The sequence below is a fragment of the Lissotriton helveticus genome, chromosome 9 (assembly GCF_964261635.1).
Source record: "Lissotriton helveticus chromosome 9, aLisHel1.1, whole genome shotgun sequence".
Lineage (NCBI taxonomy): Eukaryota > Metazoa > Chordata > Amphibia > Caudata > Salamandridae > Lissotriton > Lissotriton helveticus.
The window spans coordinates 128,709,973-128,728,120 of record NC_136070.1 but is presented as its reverse complement, the minus strand read 5'-3'; the positions used below and the strand labels follow the sequence as shown (position 1 = coordinate 128,728,120).

Here is an 18,148-nt window from a genome sequence, read left to right as displayed (position 1 = left end):
CCGCCTTCACACCTGCAGCCTGCCCAGGCCGCCGCACACTCACTGCTGTGTCCTGCGTAAGCAGCCAAGTCCTCCTGCAGTGCAACAAGTCAGCCGCAAATGCCCTGGAGCAGCGCTCCAGCCGCATCTTCATTTGGAGTACCTGCCCGGACAGGGCATGTGCACGCGCCTGGGCTCCTCTTTGCCGTCTCCTCATTGAGTGCCTGCACGTGCCCAGACAGGGCATGTGCACGCGCCTGAACTCCTTGATTGCAAACTAAATAGTGGGGGCAGCTATTTTTGGCCAGCGGGGGTGGCCCGGTTGGGGGTGCAGAATGGAGACCTAATTACTCCTGGGAGCAGGCGGTCTGGCCCGCGCTTACCCAGGCCGGTGTTGCCGTTCCCCCCGTCCGGGGGCAGGGTCCGCCCGCCCGGCGTGGTATTGGATAACAAGCTGAGCGCGTGTTTGTTGCCAGGGGCAAGACACCCGAGGCAGGGCTAGCGTGGGGTTTCCATTCGCACTCCATTCCGCGTTTGGCTCGCATAAACCCTATCTTATGCCTTGTACATATACTAGGAGTCCTTAGGGAGGTAAAGGTGAGTCGCATTGTGTGTGGGCGGCCAGTATTGGAGGACTGTATGTTTCTCAGCCTACCTAAGTATGTAATTAAGTTCCAGGGGTGCTGATTGGGTGGTATCCACACATAGTTCATCAGTTTTCAGACAGTGTTGGTGAGGCTGCTCAGAGCTGTGGCCGGGTGCTGTATGCAGCACGCAGTATGGAAAGGCTGGTGCCAGGCAAGGACGAAGCAGTACGGTGCATTGTGGCGGTTGCAGCCTGCGCATGAGCTCCCCGGGGGACGGCGGGCGGGTGCGGGTTACCTTGCCATGGTTGGCTCCAGGAACTGAAGGGGTTTTTCTGGTCGCTGGAGGGACCAAGACAGTATGCTGCAGTACGAGTCCTCTTTGCCGCGGTGGGAGCCACATGCAGTGGGGGGCATTTCGCCAGTTTCCCGTCAGGCATTGTGCGGTCGGTCAAGTTGGACGGCTTTGTGGCATGCGGGGTTTCCGATAAGGTGCATTTGGCCCTCACAGCGAATGCTGTTTAACAGGTTTTAATGTCAGTTGTGGGGCAAGCGGGAGACTAGGGTTGTGTCTCCTCCCACACACTGGTGCTGCAATCATTCACCTTGGCCCTTGGTTTTATCAGCTCCACCGGCTGATTCACGGTCATCCCATGGGGTGACCTGGACAGCGGACAAACTGGGGTGCTGGACTTAGGAGGTTCCCGCTCGGGTCCAGGCCCTGGTCTGCTCTAGCTGGAGTCAGGTTTACGCCCCATCTCAAGTCGCTGCTAATTTATCTTATGCAACTAACAACCATAGACCAAGATAACTGTCCTGACTTGTTGTAGGTTACTACTTGCTATATTATATATCTGGATACAATGAACGAAACAGCCAGATACTAGTCTGGCGGCACACTGTTCTAAGCACCCGTGGCGGCGGGTGATACGGGGTGGCCTCTTCCATGGTTTGCTCGGGCTTTGAGGGACTTTGTGGCACGTCGGGTGAGCAGGTACTGGAGCTGGATAGTGTTAAGGACAGCACAGTGGCTGCAGCCGTGTGTTGCTCTTATGCCCCCCCCCCATCCACATCATTGCAATGCAATACGTCTCTCCTCTACCCGAGTTTAAGCTATTGGCATTGTAAATGACAATGCCTTTCTATTTATTTTTTAAAAACCAAGTCATAAATAAAAGGCATTCTCATTTACAATGCCAATAGCTCAAACTCAAGTAAATGTGAGACCTATTGCATTGCAAATGCTTGTTTAAAAGGTGTCGGGTCAGAAATGGATAAACTGATACAAGAGTGGTCTGAGATCAATCTTGGCTCAATGGAAGTTTAATCTATTCTATTTACAGCGTTGCCAGAAATAAGTAGATAATGCGTGAATAAGAGTTATGGGGAGATGAATAAAAAGTGTACTCCCTACTTGTAGGATTCTGTAATCTCCAAGTGTCAATCATATTAAAACATTTACATACATTGTTAAGAGCTTTGTGTGACCTATTGGTACGAAAGGGACAGCGTGAGTTTCTATCTAAGGCTGGGTCCAAGGGAAGGTTAAAGTCTCCGGCAAGTATGTGCATGGCAGTGTCTGGAGTTGTTTTAATTTGTTTAGTAAAATGAGTTGAATTGTTTGGAGTCGATTTTGATTTCTTGTAACAAGATGATGTCGCCCCTCTGCTTGTGAAGATAGTCAAGTATCTTCCTTCTTTTGATTGGGTGGTTTATGACTTTAACATTCAGTGAGACTATCTTAATGTTTTGTTGGGCCATAGCTATCGGTAGGGGCTGAGACACGAGAGTTTTGATATAGTCATAGTGTGCGTTTCTCTACAAAGGGTAATCCTGTTGGATCGTTTTTCCCCGCTAAGGGTGAGAAGTAGCCCTCCTTTTTGTATGAACAATAGGATTATTATGAGCAATGGGAGTACCTTGAGTAGAATCGTGAACATCTTCCCATTGAGGTGCCACCTGTGTGTAAGTTTTTTTTTTAGCAATTCCTGACATCGGAATAATAAACACAATAATAATAATAATAACAAAAACAAACAAAGAAAAACAAAACAGGTACACAAAGAAAAACAAGATCAACCCCCTCTCCAATCCCACAATCCCTCCCTCCCCAACCCCCAAAGTAATGAACTGGCAAGGTGACAGGGGAAGAGAGCTCCCCTCCCATGGAAAAAAACAGGTTAGAATAATCTAAACGCATAAGACCAACCTTTGCCCTAAGGCATGTACAACAGTAAGAAGATAAAGATAAAAATAAAAATAAAAATCTCTGCTAGAGATAAACTGACTGTTAGTTTAAACGTATGAACAATTTGGAACAACCGAGTTGACATTACCATATGTATGTATGGTGAGTATTACTGAGTATTTACTGAGACAATGAATCATCTGCCTTGTTAAGTGGCACTATATGAAGTGTATATTAGAGTATGAGGCATTTAGTATGAGGGTCAGAACTTGTTTGACTAGACCCACTACATGCGAGCTGTAGTAAATATTCAAATAATGTGTAGCTATTATGCGGTTATTCGGCCAAGAGTTGAAAAAGATTATGCGTCTAATTAGACAATGAAGGTTCTATCTCTGGTTGTGTGAAGATAGTATTAAGACCTAAAGCTGACAGTGGACTAACAGCATGTCTGTTCTTAGACAGAACCATGTCATAATATTAACGAATCAATGATGTGACCTAATCGGAGCGGATTCAGGACAATTTTCAAACATATGACATAGCAGCGATGTGATATATTCAGATCAATTTAAATGCATTTGGCAGCGCAATGATGTATGTCAGTGTATGTCAATGTGTATGAGCTACTAACCACAGATCGTTTAACTTAGCAGGCGTTTCACTTAGCAACTTTGCAAAATGTTCACTTAACTGGATTACGTCAGAGATGTCTTTGCTTAGCAAATGTTTCACTTAGCAATTTAGCAAATGTTCACTTAACTGGATTACGTTGGATTTCTTAACTGGGTTTCGTCGAAGGATTTCATATGACAAGACAACCACCAAACATAAGATGTATAGCTTACAAAAGGGTCAGAAGATTCAAAGTTGGTCTCTTGTCAATAGAGCGATAACTCAAGATCTTGCAGCAGAAAAACCAGGAGCCAGAGATGTCTATAAGAGCTTCATCTTTCCCATTGAGGAATTTTTTCAATGCTAGATGATCGATGAAGAAGTGTGGAGTCCCCTGAATTGTGACACAATATTTGGCTGGGCCTGCAAAGGAGAACTGGTAGTTCATAACCTTTAATCTGGGGTGAAGCACCAGAAAACCTGTTGTGTGTCAACTGTATCTTTACTATAATCCTGCGAGATATAGATTTGATTGTTTTTCTAAAGGATGTGGTTATTTTTCCGCATGAAGGCGAGTATCAGCTCAACATGTTGATGACGGAGAGGCTTGCACACTATTGGTCTTGAAGATTTCTGACTCGTGAGTATTCTTGCTGGTACCCTGTGTGCCCTATCAAACTCCAGGGGTTTACTGAAAGTCATGTTTGTGGCTTGAATAAACCAGTTTTCCAGGAAAGAGATGCGTGAGCCGGACGGGTCTTCCTCCCCTTCTGGAATTCCGAAGATTTGCAGATTCCCCCTTCTGTTTCTATCTTCCAGGCCTGATAATCGTTTAGTGAGCAAGTCCGTTGTAATGGTTCGGCACTGGAGGGATTTACTCATTTTGTTCAGCGTATCTTCCAATTGGCTAATTCTGCTTTCTGTTTCTGTGATACTAACGTTGGTATCTCTGATGTCCTGTCGGATCGCTGAAATCTCGGTTTGCATCCTATCCGTGTTTTCATCATGGTATTGATGTCCTGTTTCCTTTTAGTGGGTGAGTCAGTGTTAGGCTGGTTAGCCTTGACTCTTTTGAGGTTTGTCTTGATCTTTGTCTACTATTTTTGTGTGAGAACTGTACTTCTGCAGTGTACCAGTGAAACCGTTGACACCAAAGGGTCTGGTTACCCCTTTAGTTACCCTTCAATGTCTCCAATGCCTCTGCAGTTTGTAGCTTGTAGGCTGTAGACTTGCTTGTAGCCTGTAGCCAATGTTAACGCTTGTAGCCTGTAGCACTGTTGAAATTGACTGCAAGTAGCTTGTAGCCTGTAGCCAGTGTTAACTGGCCTTTAGCACTGTTGAAATTCACGGCGCAGCACAGTGAGCACCAAACATTAGAACGGTCTGTTGATCTTTATTCTTCATTCACATCAGGTTCGTCACAGGCCTTTGCTGGAAAGACGATTGCAAATCTTCTAGAATGTTCTTAGAACATGCTAAAATTCGCCATGTTAGAGCCAGGCGAGGAGGTCAGAGGATCGTGGGGAGACTGTATTAGGCTGCATGTGGTGGTAAACTCTTGCAGCAAGCTGCAGACAGAGAAATGGTATTTCATAGCACAAGTACTAGAGGCATCATTAACGCTAGATTGTTACAATCGCTGATTAACAAATTGGCCCAGGCACATTGTGAGAAGTTACCCTGAAAGGGGCCATAGCAGGGTTAGCCACTGTAGATTTGCATAGACGCTGGTAGTCAATATATTCGCTGAGGCGCCGTGAAAGAGTAGCCTGATCACATAAGTGCACTGGACTATATGTTATGTATGAGTTTTTATTAAGCGCGCATTTCACCCGAAGGTCTCCAAGCGCTAGCCTGACACAGAAAAAGAAGAGAGGGAGTGAGACAGCCTCAGAACAGCCAGATTTTTAGAGACCTACAAAACTTTCTGTGGTCAGTCTCAATACGGAGATGAAGAGAGAGAGCATTCCATAGGGTGTGGGCGAAATAAGAGAAAGATCTTCCGCCATTCCGGACGGCGTGGATCTAGGGAGGGACGAGAAGATGTTTGTTGGCAGATTGGAGAATTCTGGAGGGGTGGTAACTTTTCAGTTTATTGACCAGGTATTTAGGACCGTGACCATTGAGATTTTTGTGGACTAAACAGTTGATCTTGAATGTATTCATTTTCTAATGGGGAGCCAGTGGAGCACTCGAGGAGGATCGGGCAGTAGATTTAATTCAAGTCTGGCCGCTGTGTCCTGAAGCACTTGGAGTTTAGTTAGGTGCTCTTCGTTGATGGAGACCAAAAGGGCATTGCCATAATCCACTCGGCTAATGATTAGTCCTTGCACTAGGGGAATACGGGATGATTGTGGGACCCATTTAAAGATCTTACGAAGACTGCGCATTAGTCTGCAACAGGTGCTGGTCACATGATTGACATGATCAGACATGGAGAGTTCATTGTCGATCTGCACTCTTAAGTTACGAACTGCCGACTTGGGTGAGGGACATTTGCCTAGGTTAGGAGGCAACCAATCACTCGACCACAGAGTCTGTGCTTTACCGAAAAGGATAATTTTGGTTTTGCTGGCATTAAGTTGCAAATGATTGTTTAGCATCCAGCGGTGTATGTCAGACATGCACTGTCCAAACCGGAGTTTGGTGTCAGTGTTGTCTGGTCCAAGCGTGATTACTAGCCGAGTATCGTCAGCGTACGATACTGTGTCAAAGCCATGAATCTTAATAATGCTGGCCAAGGGTGCCACATACAGATTAAAGAGTGTGGGGCTCAAAATGGAGCCCTGGGGCACACCCTTGTCTATAAGTTGGCTGCTGTAGGCAAATGAGGCCATTAGAACTTTGGTGGTTCGATCAGTCAAGTAGCTCCTGAGCCAGTTCAATGCGGTGCCCCAACACCCTTCTCCCACAGACGATACAAAAGAGTGCTGTGGGAAATGGTGTCGAAGGCAGCCGACAGGTCAATAAGAACCAGGATGGTGGATTGTTTTGCATCAAGCGAAAGTCTTAGATTATCTACTATTTCCAGCAGGGCGGTTTCGGTGTTGTGTGAAGCCCGAAACCCAGATTGAGAGGGATCCAGCAGATTGTTGCTCTCCAGGTAGATGGTGAGTTGTTTGTTGACTAATGACTCTAAGACCTACCCGAAGAGAGGGAGAAGGGAGATAGGCCGATAGTTGTTAGGCTGATTGGGGTCTAGAGTGGGCCTCTTTAGTATGGGGCTAACCATGGCCTCTTCCCATCTGGTTGGGACGGTAGAGTGTAGTAAAGATATGTTGAGGAGCCCGGTTGGGCCGGGAAGAAGAGATGGCCCACTTTTGAACAAGATATGAGCAGAAACTGGGCTGGTAGGGAATCCAGAATTTAACCTTACGAGAGCAATTCTGACGTCCTCATTGGTGAATTCTGTGAATTAATTGAGGGCAGTGGAGATCGGAGGGAGGTTGCTGGTCGGCCCCTGATGTTGTTGAACGTGACATCACCTATGTGGGCGAACAGTTTATGGATGTTGTTGATTTTATCCACAAAAAAAGAGGACCTAGTATCCACCCACTCTTGCGATGTAAGTTGTTCGGGCTAGCATGAACTTGGGCTGGTAAATTCTTTTAATATTTTTTACAGTTCTTTGTGTGAGTTGGAGGCCTGATTTATTCTGTAGCCAAGGTAGTTTTTTTTGGGCCGTGGCTATATGGTCGAGATAGTGCTTATGGGTGGATTTATAGATCTGTCTATTGATACTTTTTGAGTGCCTCCACTTGCTTTCTGCCTTCCTGGAGGCTAGTTTGTCAGCTTTTAAGTCTGCAGTGAGCCAGGGTGATAGTTTGTGGTGGCGTTTGACTTTTTATTTTTGGCGCAATTCTGTCTAGGGTCTGGCTGATTGTTACCTCAAAAGACTCAAGTGCCAAGTTGGGATTGTCTGTTTCAGATTCGGGAGGTGGGGTAAAATGGTGAGAAAAAGTAGCTAAATTGACTTGGTCCACTGCCCTACTCAGTGTTGGTTTATTGTGTGGGGTTTTTAAAGTCGGAGTTGCCTGAATGTAAAATTTTAATATATGATGGTCAAACCAGAGGACTGGAATTGGGGGTTCGACCTTAATGTGGGACGAGTTAGTGAATAAAAGGTCAAGTGTGTGGCCTGCTGAGTGAGCGGGACCGACTATCAGCTGGTTGAGGCTCAGAGAGTTTAAGCTTGAGATAAGAAAGATGGTGTGAGTATCGGATAGAAGTTTGGCATGGTGGTTAAAATATCCTAATAAGAGAAAATTATCAGTAGCCAGGACATGGGGTGCAATGGTCTCAATGAAGTGACTTGAAAACTGGGCTTTGTTGCCCGTGGGGCGATAGAGTAAAGCACCTCTCCAGGACCCCTTAGCAAGGCAGTTCAGTTTTAAAATGCAATCTCTCCAATCTCAGATGAGGGTATTAATTCTGCTGAGTTCAGCTTTGGCTCTAAAGGCTATTGCTAGACCACCTCCTCTCTTGTTGTGTCTGTCTAATCTAGTCAGTTGGTTTTCAGGGGGAGAGCTATAGCGATGTCAGGGAGAGAGGACTCCTGGAGTCACGTCTCTGTGACAAAGAAGATGTCTGGTTTCTCAGAGTCTAACAAGGCCCAGATTTCAAGGTCGTGTTTAGGGATAGAGCGTGCATTACAATATATCTCAGTTTGATGGTTATGAGGGTCAGACAGGGGATCTGTTGGGGGATCTGATGGCGGGTTTAGCAGGTAATCTTGTAAGAGACTGTCATTGTGGCCACCATTTTAGAGTCAGGCAGTCCGAGCGCGAGGGATTTAAGCATGTTTGCTCTTACTTCTTTGTAACTCGCATTCACCGCTTTCCTCGTCCAGCCTGTGACATTGAAATGCTGCCTGGTCGTAGAGATGCCGCAATAACGGGGAACAGCGTTTACAACGCAACTTTTACAACGTAGTACCTTTACGACGCAACCATTACAACGCAACTTTTACAACGACTTGCGCTGGGGGGCGCTCTAGGATAGGGAATAGTTTTAATTTACTATCCAACACCTTCCCTACTTTCCACGGGGACAGGAGTTGGAATAGTAAATTAAACTATTAACTATCCAGCGCCCCCCAAAGCAAGTCGTTGTAACAACTTGCGTTGTAAAACTTACGTCGTAAAGGCATGCGTTGTAAAAGCATGCGTTGTAACGACGTACATCCCGCAATAACGATTGCCCTGAGAAGCCTGACCTGGGTATGCGTCGCAGCCTCAGAGATGCGTGATAGTAGGGCTGGTAGAGAACAGGCCGCTGTGCAACCAGTGAGTGGATCTTCAATGTGTTGATATCGCTTGATTTCCCCCGACTCTCAGCAGAGGTTTTGGTGAGAAGAATGACCGTAAGCACAGCAATAAGCGTATAAAAAAGCTTAATATAGGAGGAGACGCAGGCTCAAGCCTCCATCTTCTCCGCGCTCAACTCTCCCACCCCCCCAACCTTGCATTTTGTTAATTATTTGAAAAGGTGACTGAGTTTGTTTACCTCGTTGGAAATTGTGGTCCAGGCGTTTATCTTAAAATGAGTCAATGCTGCTTTTGTTCTCTGGCCGAAGTGGTTTTGAAATCATCTTTTAAGAAATCAGGATATTGCATACGAGTTACAGGTTTGTTAATAATTCCCCAGTCTGGTAAAATAGTATGTTTTACTCCTAATTCTTAATTTCTTTACTATCCGTGAGGAAGCAGATTCTCAATAGGTCCCCCAGATTTAGGGCCACTAGATCCTTAAAATTATGTAAAATCTGGAGTATGTTGTTCCGCTTTAGAATGTCAAATGAGCCCTGAGATTCAAATGTAGGCAAGAAATGTATTTGAAACATAGTTGTTGACTCCACTTTGTTTGGGTTACTGACATAAAATCGGAAACAAAAAAATCGTGCAGACAGAATATTGTGACAAAAATATCAGACAGAAAATATCAAAAGTAAGTATAGATTTAACTCCACTTCTATGTACCTTGACGATATGTATACAGTCGAGGTATGTAGATGTGGAGTTATAGTAAAACTTTGCTTACCTATAGAATATTACCTTCACAAAATGTTGTCCTCGATATTATTCACACAATATTTTCACACAATTTTTTCTTTCTGATATTCTGTCTAAATTCCCTTTGTTTACAGTTTCTATGGTTGTGTTAATTCGTGAGCATCAGCTGGTAGGTACACAGGTGGGCTGAGAGGGAAAAGGTTAATAAACATTTGTGGCTAATTAAGGATTAAATGCAAGGGGACGCCTTTTGTGGTTTAAATGTTTGACAATGATGCGTAGGAGGCATTCCATGCATCTACTTTCATTGTTAGTTCTGAATGGCTAGATTAGTAAGGTAGGGGGATTTAAATTATGTACACAATTCATAGTGGAGTGTACATGTGCATTTCATTGTGGGTGGACTTTAATGGTCATGTAAGAGCAGGACTTAAACAATAGGGTAGATGTTTGTTATGGTTAGTGGGCTTGTGAGGAGAGCCCAGACCCTATTTGGGCACAGCATTAGAATACATGTGAGTTTGACATAAGTTGTAGTAATCACTAATCTTACTAACTGGCCAACCATCCCTATCTGTATTGTACCCAGTGCCCATTTCACCAGACGTCCGACTGAAACCGTGGCTTCCTTTTGGTAATACAGTTTTTTTACATCTAAAAAGCTGTTATGTGGTGATGCATACATAGCATTTAGGTCTACACATGGGTATTGGGCTTTGTTGTTACTTGCCCACCTACTACTATCAGGGCTCGACAAATCTAAAAAATCTTACTTGACCTGCAGGTCGAGTAAGTACACTTTTATACTCGACCTAACCTCAATTTAACTCGACTCACAAATTGGCACCTGGCACTGAAGCGGAAGATATCATTTGCCAGGCTGGTCAAGTAGGCCTGAAAACTGGCCCGCCCTAGAAGAAATATACTTGCATTTGCGAGCGGTCGAGTACAATTGTCGAGCCCTGTACTATGTACAGATGTTGAAAACGCATGACGCGGTATCTGTTCCAAAATGCACAGTGCCTAATGAGGAGCAGATGCTAAACAAAATGAATAATCTGTGTTCTGGGATTCTTCACCTGACATTGAGTGATTGTAGTAATGGATCTAACTCCTATCGGGCTGAACAAAAAGTTGATATCCTTGCAAAACTATACAGTTGATCATTTCTTGAAAATAAATGTTGCCAAAAGTAAAATTTTAGTTATGAAATGTAAAAAAATTGAAAATCATGTAATTTTAATTGGTACTGAAAAGCTTGAGATGGTAGATTTATATCTTTATTTAGGGAAACTAATGGCGGGTAGTACAAAGAGCAAACTCCATATAGAACATAGCTCCTCTAAAGCAGTCTCTCATGCCAATGGTTTGCGTATCTTTTATAATGCTATGGATAGAAGGAACTTTTTACATGCATTATTGTTTTATAAAGTAAAAATTCCACCAACACTACTCTATACCATCGAGTCCATCCCTGTCCAGGATTGGATTTTTTTTTTTTAAATCTGTTTTAATTGTTTTCATTCAAAACTTCGGCAAGAACATCAGAATGCATATAATCACATGTTTTAGTTAGCTTACAGAACCATTGAAACATATCCTTGTTCGAACCTACAGTAATCTGGCTGGATTGGAATTTTTGGGATGGAATTGAAGGTCAGTTATTACGAAAACTGTGTAACTTTAATACGTCAGTTCCAACGGCTGCTATTAGGCTGGAATTTGGCTTAATAAGTTCTTGTACTCAAGGTCTAGCTAGGGTTTTACGCTGGGGATACCAGTTGAAAAACAGCGAGCAAGACTCATTAAGAAGTTTCATGTGTCAAGAAAAGGTCGGTGGTCAGGCAAGTAATTATTCCTTTTATCACAATTTTTTATTTGCATTAAAAACTTTTTTGTACAAGAAAAATTAGTGACTACTCTCCTTCTAATAGAATTTAAATCCTTTTTAAAAACCTCTAGTGGTAAGACTAGTTTTAATAGAGATATTGAATTCTGTAATTCAAAAAAGAGATTAGAGCTAGTAGCCATGACAAATTCACCAAAAACTCTACAAAAATATGTACATTGGAACTTACAACATGGTAGCCGACGTTTTCTTACACTTTGTCGCATGAATCTTCTACCTTTAAACAATCTAACAGCAAACTGGTCCCCAAATTTGGGAAATGGAAAAATCTGCAACCTCTGCAATCTAAGCTCTCAGACATTGGATCATATCTTATTTGCATGTCCAGCATTGGCCTTGAGCTGCCGTCGTTGGCTTCGGCCAATGTTCTTACTAAATAGAGCTAAAAATGTAGCTTCAGCCCCCAATTTTTTACTGTGTCCAAAAAATGAAGCAGTGTGTATAAAACTTTTTAATTATTTTAAGGAGTTTATGTATATATTTTAATTGCTGTCTTTTGCTGTTGTTTGCTCAAGAGGGAGATGCTTTGCTCATTTCCCACTTTTGTTTTGCTGTCAAGTTAAAAACTCAGCCAAAGTGTGATTATGGATTGCGTTTTGCACATGTACTGCTGCTATTGAATTGTTGTTTGCACACATTAGGCCATGCTTTATAATCCATTTTCTTGCTGCTAAAGCTGAATGTTCTGCTGAGGATGAATTCTGGATTTTATCAAGTACCTGAACTAGCTGCTACCTATTGCCTCTCGGTACATTTTTGTATTTCGTACGATATGCCTTGCCATTTTATTCTGTTTGCTGGTAGCTCCAAACGTGGAATGAGTTTTGTTATGTTTGTATGTACTTTTAAGTGGACCTCATATGAGTTCCAAATCTTAATAAATATTTGAATTGAAATGATAGATTAAATGCCATATGGCTTAAAATGCCCACTCAAGAGATCAGCCGTTACTTCTGGGTAATGTGTCATTAATACAAAAGCAATTTTTCTTAGTCCGTATAGGTTTTTTTCCAGGCTTCCTTTAAATGGAAAATGTATAAAATTATTTTGAGCTCTAAAAAGATAACTGTAAATTTTCGCTCATCATACCATTTGTGTCTGTCTTCTCTTTCAGCTCCTACAACCCATTGTATTGCCGTTCATGTAGGATTCTTTTAGGTTTTTGTCTTTATTCTACCTTCAGGTCCTTGGCTCATCTACGAAGGCTCTTCTGCCTCTCTAAAGAAAAGGTCTGCTGGTAAGTTTGGAGGTTAATTCTAAAGCACTGGTCTGGAAAAGCTCATTGGGGAATGTAGAGACTACTTCTGCTCCCTCTCATTGGGAACGTGGCAGCTCTAGACTAGTCAGGCATGTGGTGTTGATGGTTCTGGAAATAGGGGTTTAAGTAGGCTTAGTGTTCAGATGAGGATAGGGTATATCAAACACAAACAATAACTGAGTTGTGGAAACCCTCACAAACACTGAGGCATATGGGCTTATGCATTGGGGATAAGGGACCATCTGGTGGGGACAATTAAGGGAGTAAGAAAAGAGAAGAACTGGAAAGAGGAGACGTAGGAAGAGGGAGACCTATAGCAGTAACCATCGAGTATGGTAGGTCGAGGATGCACCAAAAGAGCAGAGAGCTGTAGGGAGCGTTGCAACAATGAACAGTATGATGGAAAGATTTGATGGGGGTGTTTGGAATGGGTTTTGGTGAAGCACGGGGGCACAAAGGGTTGAGGTGGGCAAAATCCAAGGGAAAGCATATTTAGAATAAAAGCAAAGTAGCAGAGTACAGGGCATAGTGTGACGCGGAGTTAAAATGATTCTGTTAAGGTATTGATGATGGGGAAAGTCTGCAGTCTACCAGAAACCAGCCCAAGGAGTATGTTGCTGTTTCTCTGTAGCGCAGAAGTAAAAAAAAAAAAAAGTGGTGGAATCGACCAAATAAGTGAGCTATATCCTCAGCCACATTGCCCCTCATAGATCCCTAATAACACATCTTTGTTCTTGAGAAAGTGTAGCATAAAGCTTGCCATCCCTTCTCGCCATAGCTAGCAGTACTAGTCTGAACATTTGACAGTGACAGCAAAAAGTGTAAGAGTAAAAACAGAGTTGATATTTGACTTCGGCCAGTGGAAAAGATCCATATTTCTGACCTATGTTTTCACCATGGCCTCTTGAATCGGAGCTTTTTCCTGTTAAGTGTTTTGTACTTATGTTGCCTCTTACAGTATATTGAAACATTCACATGTTAGCTTGATCTATATGATTTCACAATAAACCCGCTTTGAAGTGTATAGTTGTCAACATCTAGTTTCTCCTTTCTTTAAGTTACCTTTTGGAATCCAAAAAAATTCTGCCAGCCTCTGACCTGAACTTCAGCCTCTCGAGCCTGAAGGGGAAATTTGCAGAAGTAAGGTTATTTATACCTGTTTCTTTTAATATTGGGAAACCGTCATTCTTTGTGATTTCTTAAAGCATGCTTCCGTCACTCTTCTATCCTCGTAATCAGCCTGTTTAGCAATTAACAGTGAATCTAATTATAATTTTTGTGTTTTTGACTTACCTTTACTCTGCACAAAGCTTCTGATTTCTCCTCCGGTTCCAGCAACTTGGGGGCCGATTATGATCGCGGACGGACTTGAGTCCGGCCGCGACCCCTGAGCAGGAGGGAACGTCCGCAAGGGCTGCGGCGTTCCCTCCGAGCAGATTAGGATGTGACCGCCAGAGTGGCGGTCACATCCTCTATCTTTAACATTGCGGCGGGTGCAGCTTCAAGCTGCACCCGCCGCAAGGTTAAAAATGCATGCATCGCATTTGCATGCACAAAGCGGCAGGCACCGCGCCTGCTGCTTTGTGCACGCAAATGCAGGGGGTACCATAGGGACCCCCCATGTGCACCCCTAACCCCAACTTCAACGGGCCCCCGAAGTGAAAGTCCGTATGCTTTTCCACGGCGGAAAAGCCGCCGCGGAAAAGCATGCCTTTTACACCATCCTAATATGGCTGGCGGTGTCTGATAGACACCGCCAGCCATGTTAACGCTTTTCCGCCGCGGCGGAAAAGCTGCGGACGGAATGCCAGACCCACCAGCCATCCTAATATGGCGGTGGGTCTTCCGAGGCTCCGCGGCGGTTTTCCCGCATCCTCCGGGCCGGTGGTGGCTTCCGCCGGCCCGGAGGATGCGGGAAAACCGCAATCATAATAGGCCCCTTGGTTTGCAAAATTGTATCCGCAGTCTGCTACTCCTACAGAAGATTCTTCCAGCCTGCCTTATCTGCTTGAAAATGTACATCTTTGTTAGTAACGTCTGCCCTCAATTCTTTGGAACTGTCTTAGCCCTTAAGTCCTTTTAATTTCCACTTGCTCACATAAAGATATGTCTGCTCGGTGCTATTTACACTGTTTGCACTCTGTGGATCAGTTACTTGAGTTTTTGTTGCTCTTGGCTTTTTCCCCACAGTTCACTGCACTTAGGGACCAGGAGACTTCCTGTGCCTTAGTTGTTGTCGAGCACAGCTCCGAAGATGAATGATGCACCCCTTTATATGTTACTACTCTTAACACCTACACAAGCCACTCTTCAAGTCCCCTAATTGAAAAGAGTCCTATTCCGGCCTCTTCTATTGCCAACTTGTGGAAATCTGCTCTCTAACTTGCAGTCTTGTAAGCTGTGCTGCAAACATTGTGCCATGTTAATTGGGGGGAGGGAGGTGATAGAGGGTTAGAAGGGAAGAAGGATGTGAAAGTGGATAGGATTGAAAAGAGAGGGGCAGGAAAAATGTTGGGGAGTACATGGAAGATTGACTGAGGAGTTCAAAGCGCAGGGTTTGGGAGTTAGTGTAGTGGGGAGTGTGGAGGTGAAATGCGTGATAGAATGATTATGGGAGTGAAGGTGAATGGATGATGCCAACTGGTAGAAGACATTGGTTAGGTGTGTGGTTGTTGCTTGGAGGGTATCCTGTGCCCCACAGGTAAATAAACTAGAAGTAGTACCCCCAACCTCCTCCCTCCCACCACCCTAATACACTTCACCCTTCACATGACCATTACTGGGTAATACTTGAACCACTCCCCTTGTTGTCTCTTCTCATGATGCAGTGTCTGCAGTTTCTACATAAATCTTGTGAAAAGCCTAGAAATCGACCTGCAGTTCATCTTGTAACCAGGTGAAAGAAGTGGACTCTAAGGGTCAATAATGCTGACCTCCTATTCAAGCAACAGGGACTCAACAAGCTACAATGGGCATTTACTGAAATTGCCCACCTCACCAGTTCCATCTGAACAAGTCCTTGGCTCTGCTGCTGGTGACTGCTCAAATAGGTCTTGACCACCACCATCACCCCAAGACTGGGGTCAGTGTGTACTCCGCCTAACATATCCTGAAACCTGGGATTTGTAAACGTTTTGGCTTCAAGAACTGGTTGAAAAAATGTGAATGACACAACAGACTAATAGACCGAGAGGGTTCTGCACAAACCCTCTACTAATATATTTTTTCTAAACATGTTTTGTTTTCCCCTGGTGGGGCAAGGGATGCCATATGCTAGGAGGGCTAATCCCACCCCCCACATTATTTTTATTATGTTTTCCCATGAGGCCACGATCCCCACCACCCCAGGGAAAACGCATAAAATATATTTGGGCCCAAACGGGGTTAGACTGAATGCAAGGGTGGACAAGCCCCCCATCCCAGACGCCACCCCCACATTTATTTACTTTTTTTTTTACTCGTTTTTTTATTTCTCCTGAGGACAAATCTCACCACCCAGCTCTCATGTAGAAATTAGAATACATATTTGTAGCCACAGGAGTACAATGAGTGATTTAGAAGGCACTTTTTGAATCTGTCAAAATGGTGACACTTTACTAAATAGGAAATCTTCAAGCAAGGGTAAGAGCAATTCATTGAGCATCTTGAGCCGAATGCTCTTTCATTAAACATTGACTTTCAACCATTTCAAGTAAGGTGTTATGAGCCCCAAGTTACCCAATATAGGCATAGGTAGTTGCACGACCTTTTACCTACATTTGTCTTACCTTATTCTACATAATTGCTCTGGAGCTGACCTCTTGCCTAGTTAGATGCAGAATAAATGTTGTGTGGTTTTCTTCGAAAACTAGCCTAATTTATTATGCATGAGAATTCTCAGTATCACAGCAGGACTACCATCTCCTGTATAATAACGCTGTACAAAGGTCACCTCTATCATCATCCTTGAACGACAGGCCCACAATACAATGACACAGCTAGGTAGAACCCCTGAGGGTACCTTTTGGGTCTATAAGCACCACATCTTCGCTGTGAAAAACAGAAGAGAAAACGTCCATGCTGACACGAGACGCTGATGTCCCTGCACGCAGACACTCCAGCACACAGAGTTCTGACATACCTTGCAGGGTGTCCAACTCGAGAACAAGACAGGGTCCTTCGTCCTCTCCCGTCAGGTAAATGGGATTGGCTCTTTCTTAGGGGGATTCTTGGCTTTCCACCTTCATACATGCTAGGCACACTTAGCCAGGGTTGGCATATTAGGAGTATGCATGATTACCATGTATCTATATGCCTGCATATATTCACTGTTCTAGCACCATGGTAGAACTCTATCTTTTATGTACTCTGGTGCTTGTAATCTTATAGATCTGTTTCTGTCTAAAGGTTGATGAAGCACACATATGTTATACTAGAATGACGCTGGTTCAGTAAATACTTATTGAAAACATCTCCTCCGTTTATTCTGTGTATCTCTCTGAGACAATGTGAGCACGAGTGTCTGAGTGAAAAGTACTGTACTGTTTCCACAATCTCTGAGGGGTCCGGGTTGTCATGATCGATAGTTGCCAGAAACTATTCGCTCCTTTGTAAAGTTGGGGGGCTTATAGTGGCACTGTGAGCTAGCTGGTCTAATGACTAACATATCCTGTGGGGGTGTCTGGAATCACTCTTAACACCTATCCCTTAGTTTATGTTGTCTAAACACACAGATCCTATATGGATTTGTAGGAACTACACAACAAAGGTGCATGCTGCATATCCTACGGCTGATTTTCTGTGATTATTTTCTAAGGCAAAAACTATCATTATATAAGTCACGACACCAGCGGTTTCCACTGCCCCAATTTCTGCTCCCTGACATTGTGCCTCCTAGCACGTGAGGGATTTCCCCAGCGTGCCTTTTGGCTGTAAGGAGGGGCGAGGAGAAGCTGGACGTGCTCATAAGTGCCAGAACAGTCCTGCACTGTGGCACATGCGCAGAAGGTACCCGGGCCCGCCATCGCCCAGAAGAGGCCAGGCCTATTCTTTCTTCTACAACTCACTGACTACTGCTGGCTGGATCTTGAAAGTCCTTTTATATCTGAATCACACAACTACTTCAGGAATGATAGTGCACCTGATATGGCTCGGGGAAGCTCTGTGTCCTCTGAGCGTTGTTAGTTCCAGGGGGTAGTAGCGATTCCCAAGCAAGCATCATTATGATTTCTTGGAATTTGGCCGGGATAAAGTCAAGGCTGATAGATTCCGATTGGTTATCCTATGTTGGTGGGTGTTACGTTTGTATATTTCAAGATACATGGGCTAGATAATTTTTTTATTTAAGTGAGCATACTTCATACAATGTGGAAGCTAAACCCCCGGAGAAATCTGGACGGGCAATTGGTGGACTTCTGATCTTGATTAGAAATAAAATTCATTTAGCTCACACACTCTTTTGCAGGTAGACTGTCCCGATATAATGGGGGATCTCAGTTACAGTCCCTTCAGGTACCCAACTGGTATTTATAAATGTTTATGCAAGATCTGTTGCGGCTAGCATTAAGTCCCCCATTTTGTCCTTACTGGACGGGCTAATTGAGTCCACCCGTCTGAACACAAAGA

General features: G+C 43.9%; 1 protein-coding gene across 2 annotated transcripts in view; it reads left to right on the top strand.

The window, feature by feature from the left end:
- Positions 1-18,148, top strand: part of OIP5 (Opa interacting protein 5) — a 108,513-nt gene that overhangs the window by 29,000 nt on the left and 61,365 nt on the right. For both annotated transcript variants that reach the window (XM_078659617.1, XM_078659618.1), the window contains exons 3-4: positions 12,401-12,523; positions 13,603-13,684. In XM_078659617.1, the coding sequence (XP_078515743.1) occupies positions 12,401-12,523; positions 13,603-13,684 (205 nt within the window). The remainder of the gene's footprint in view (positions 1-12,400; positions 12,524-13,602; positions 13,685-18,148) is intronic.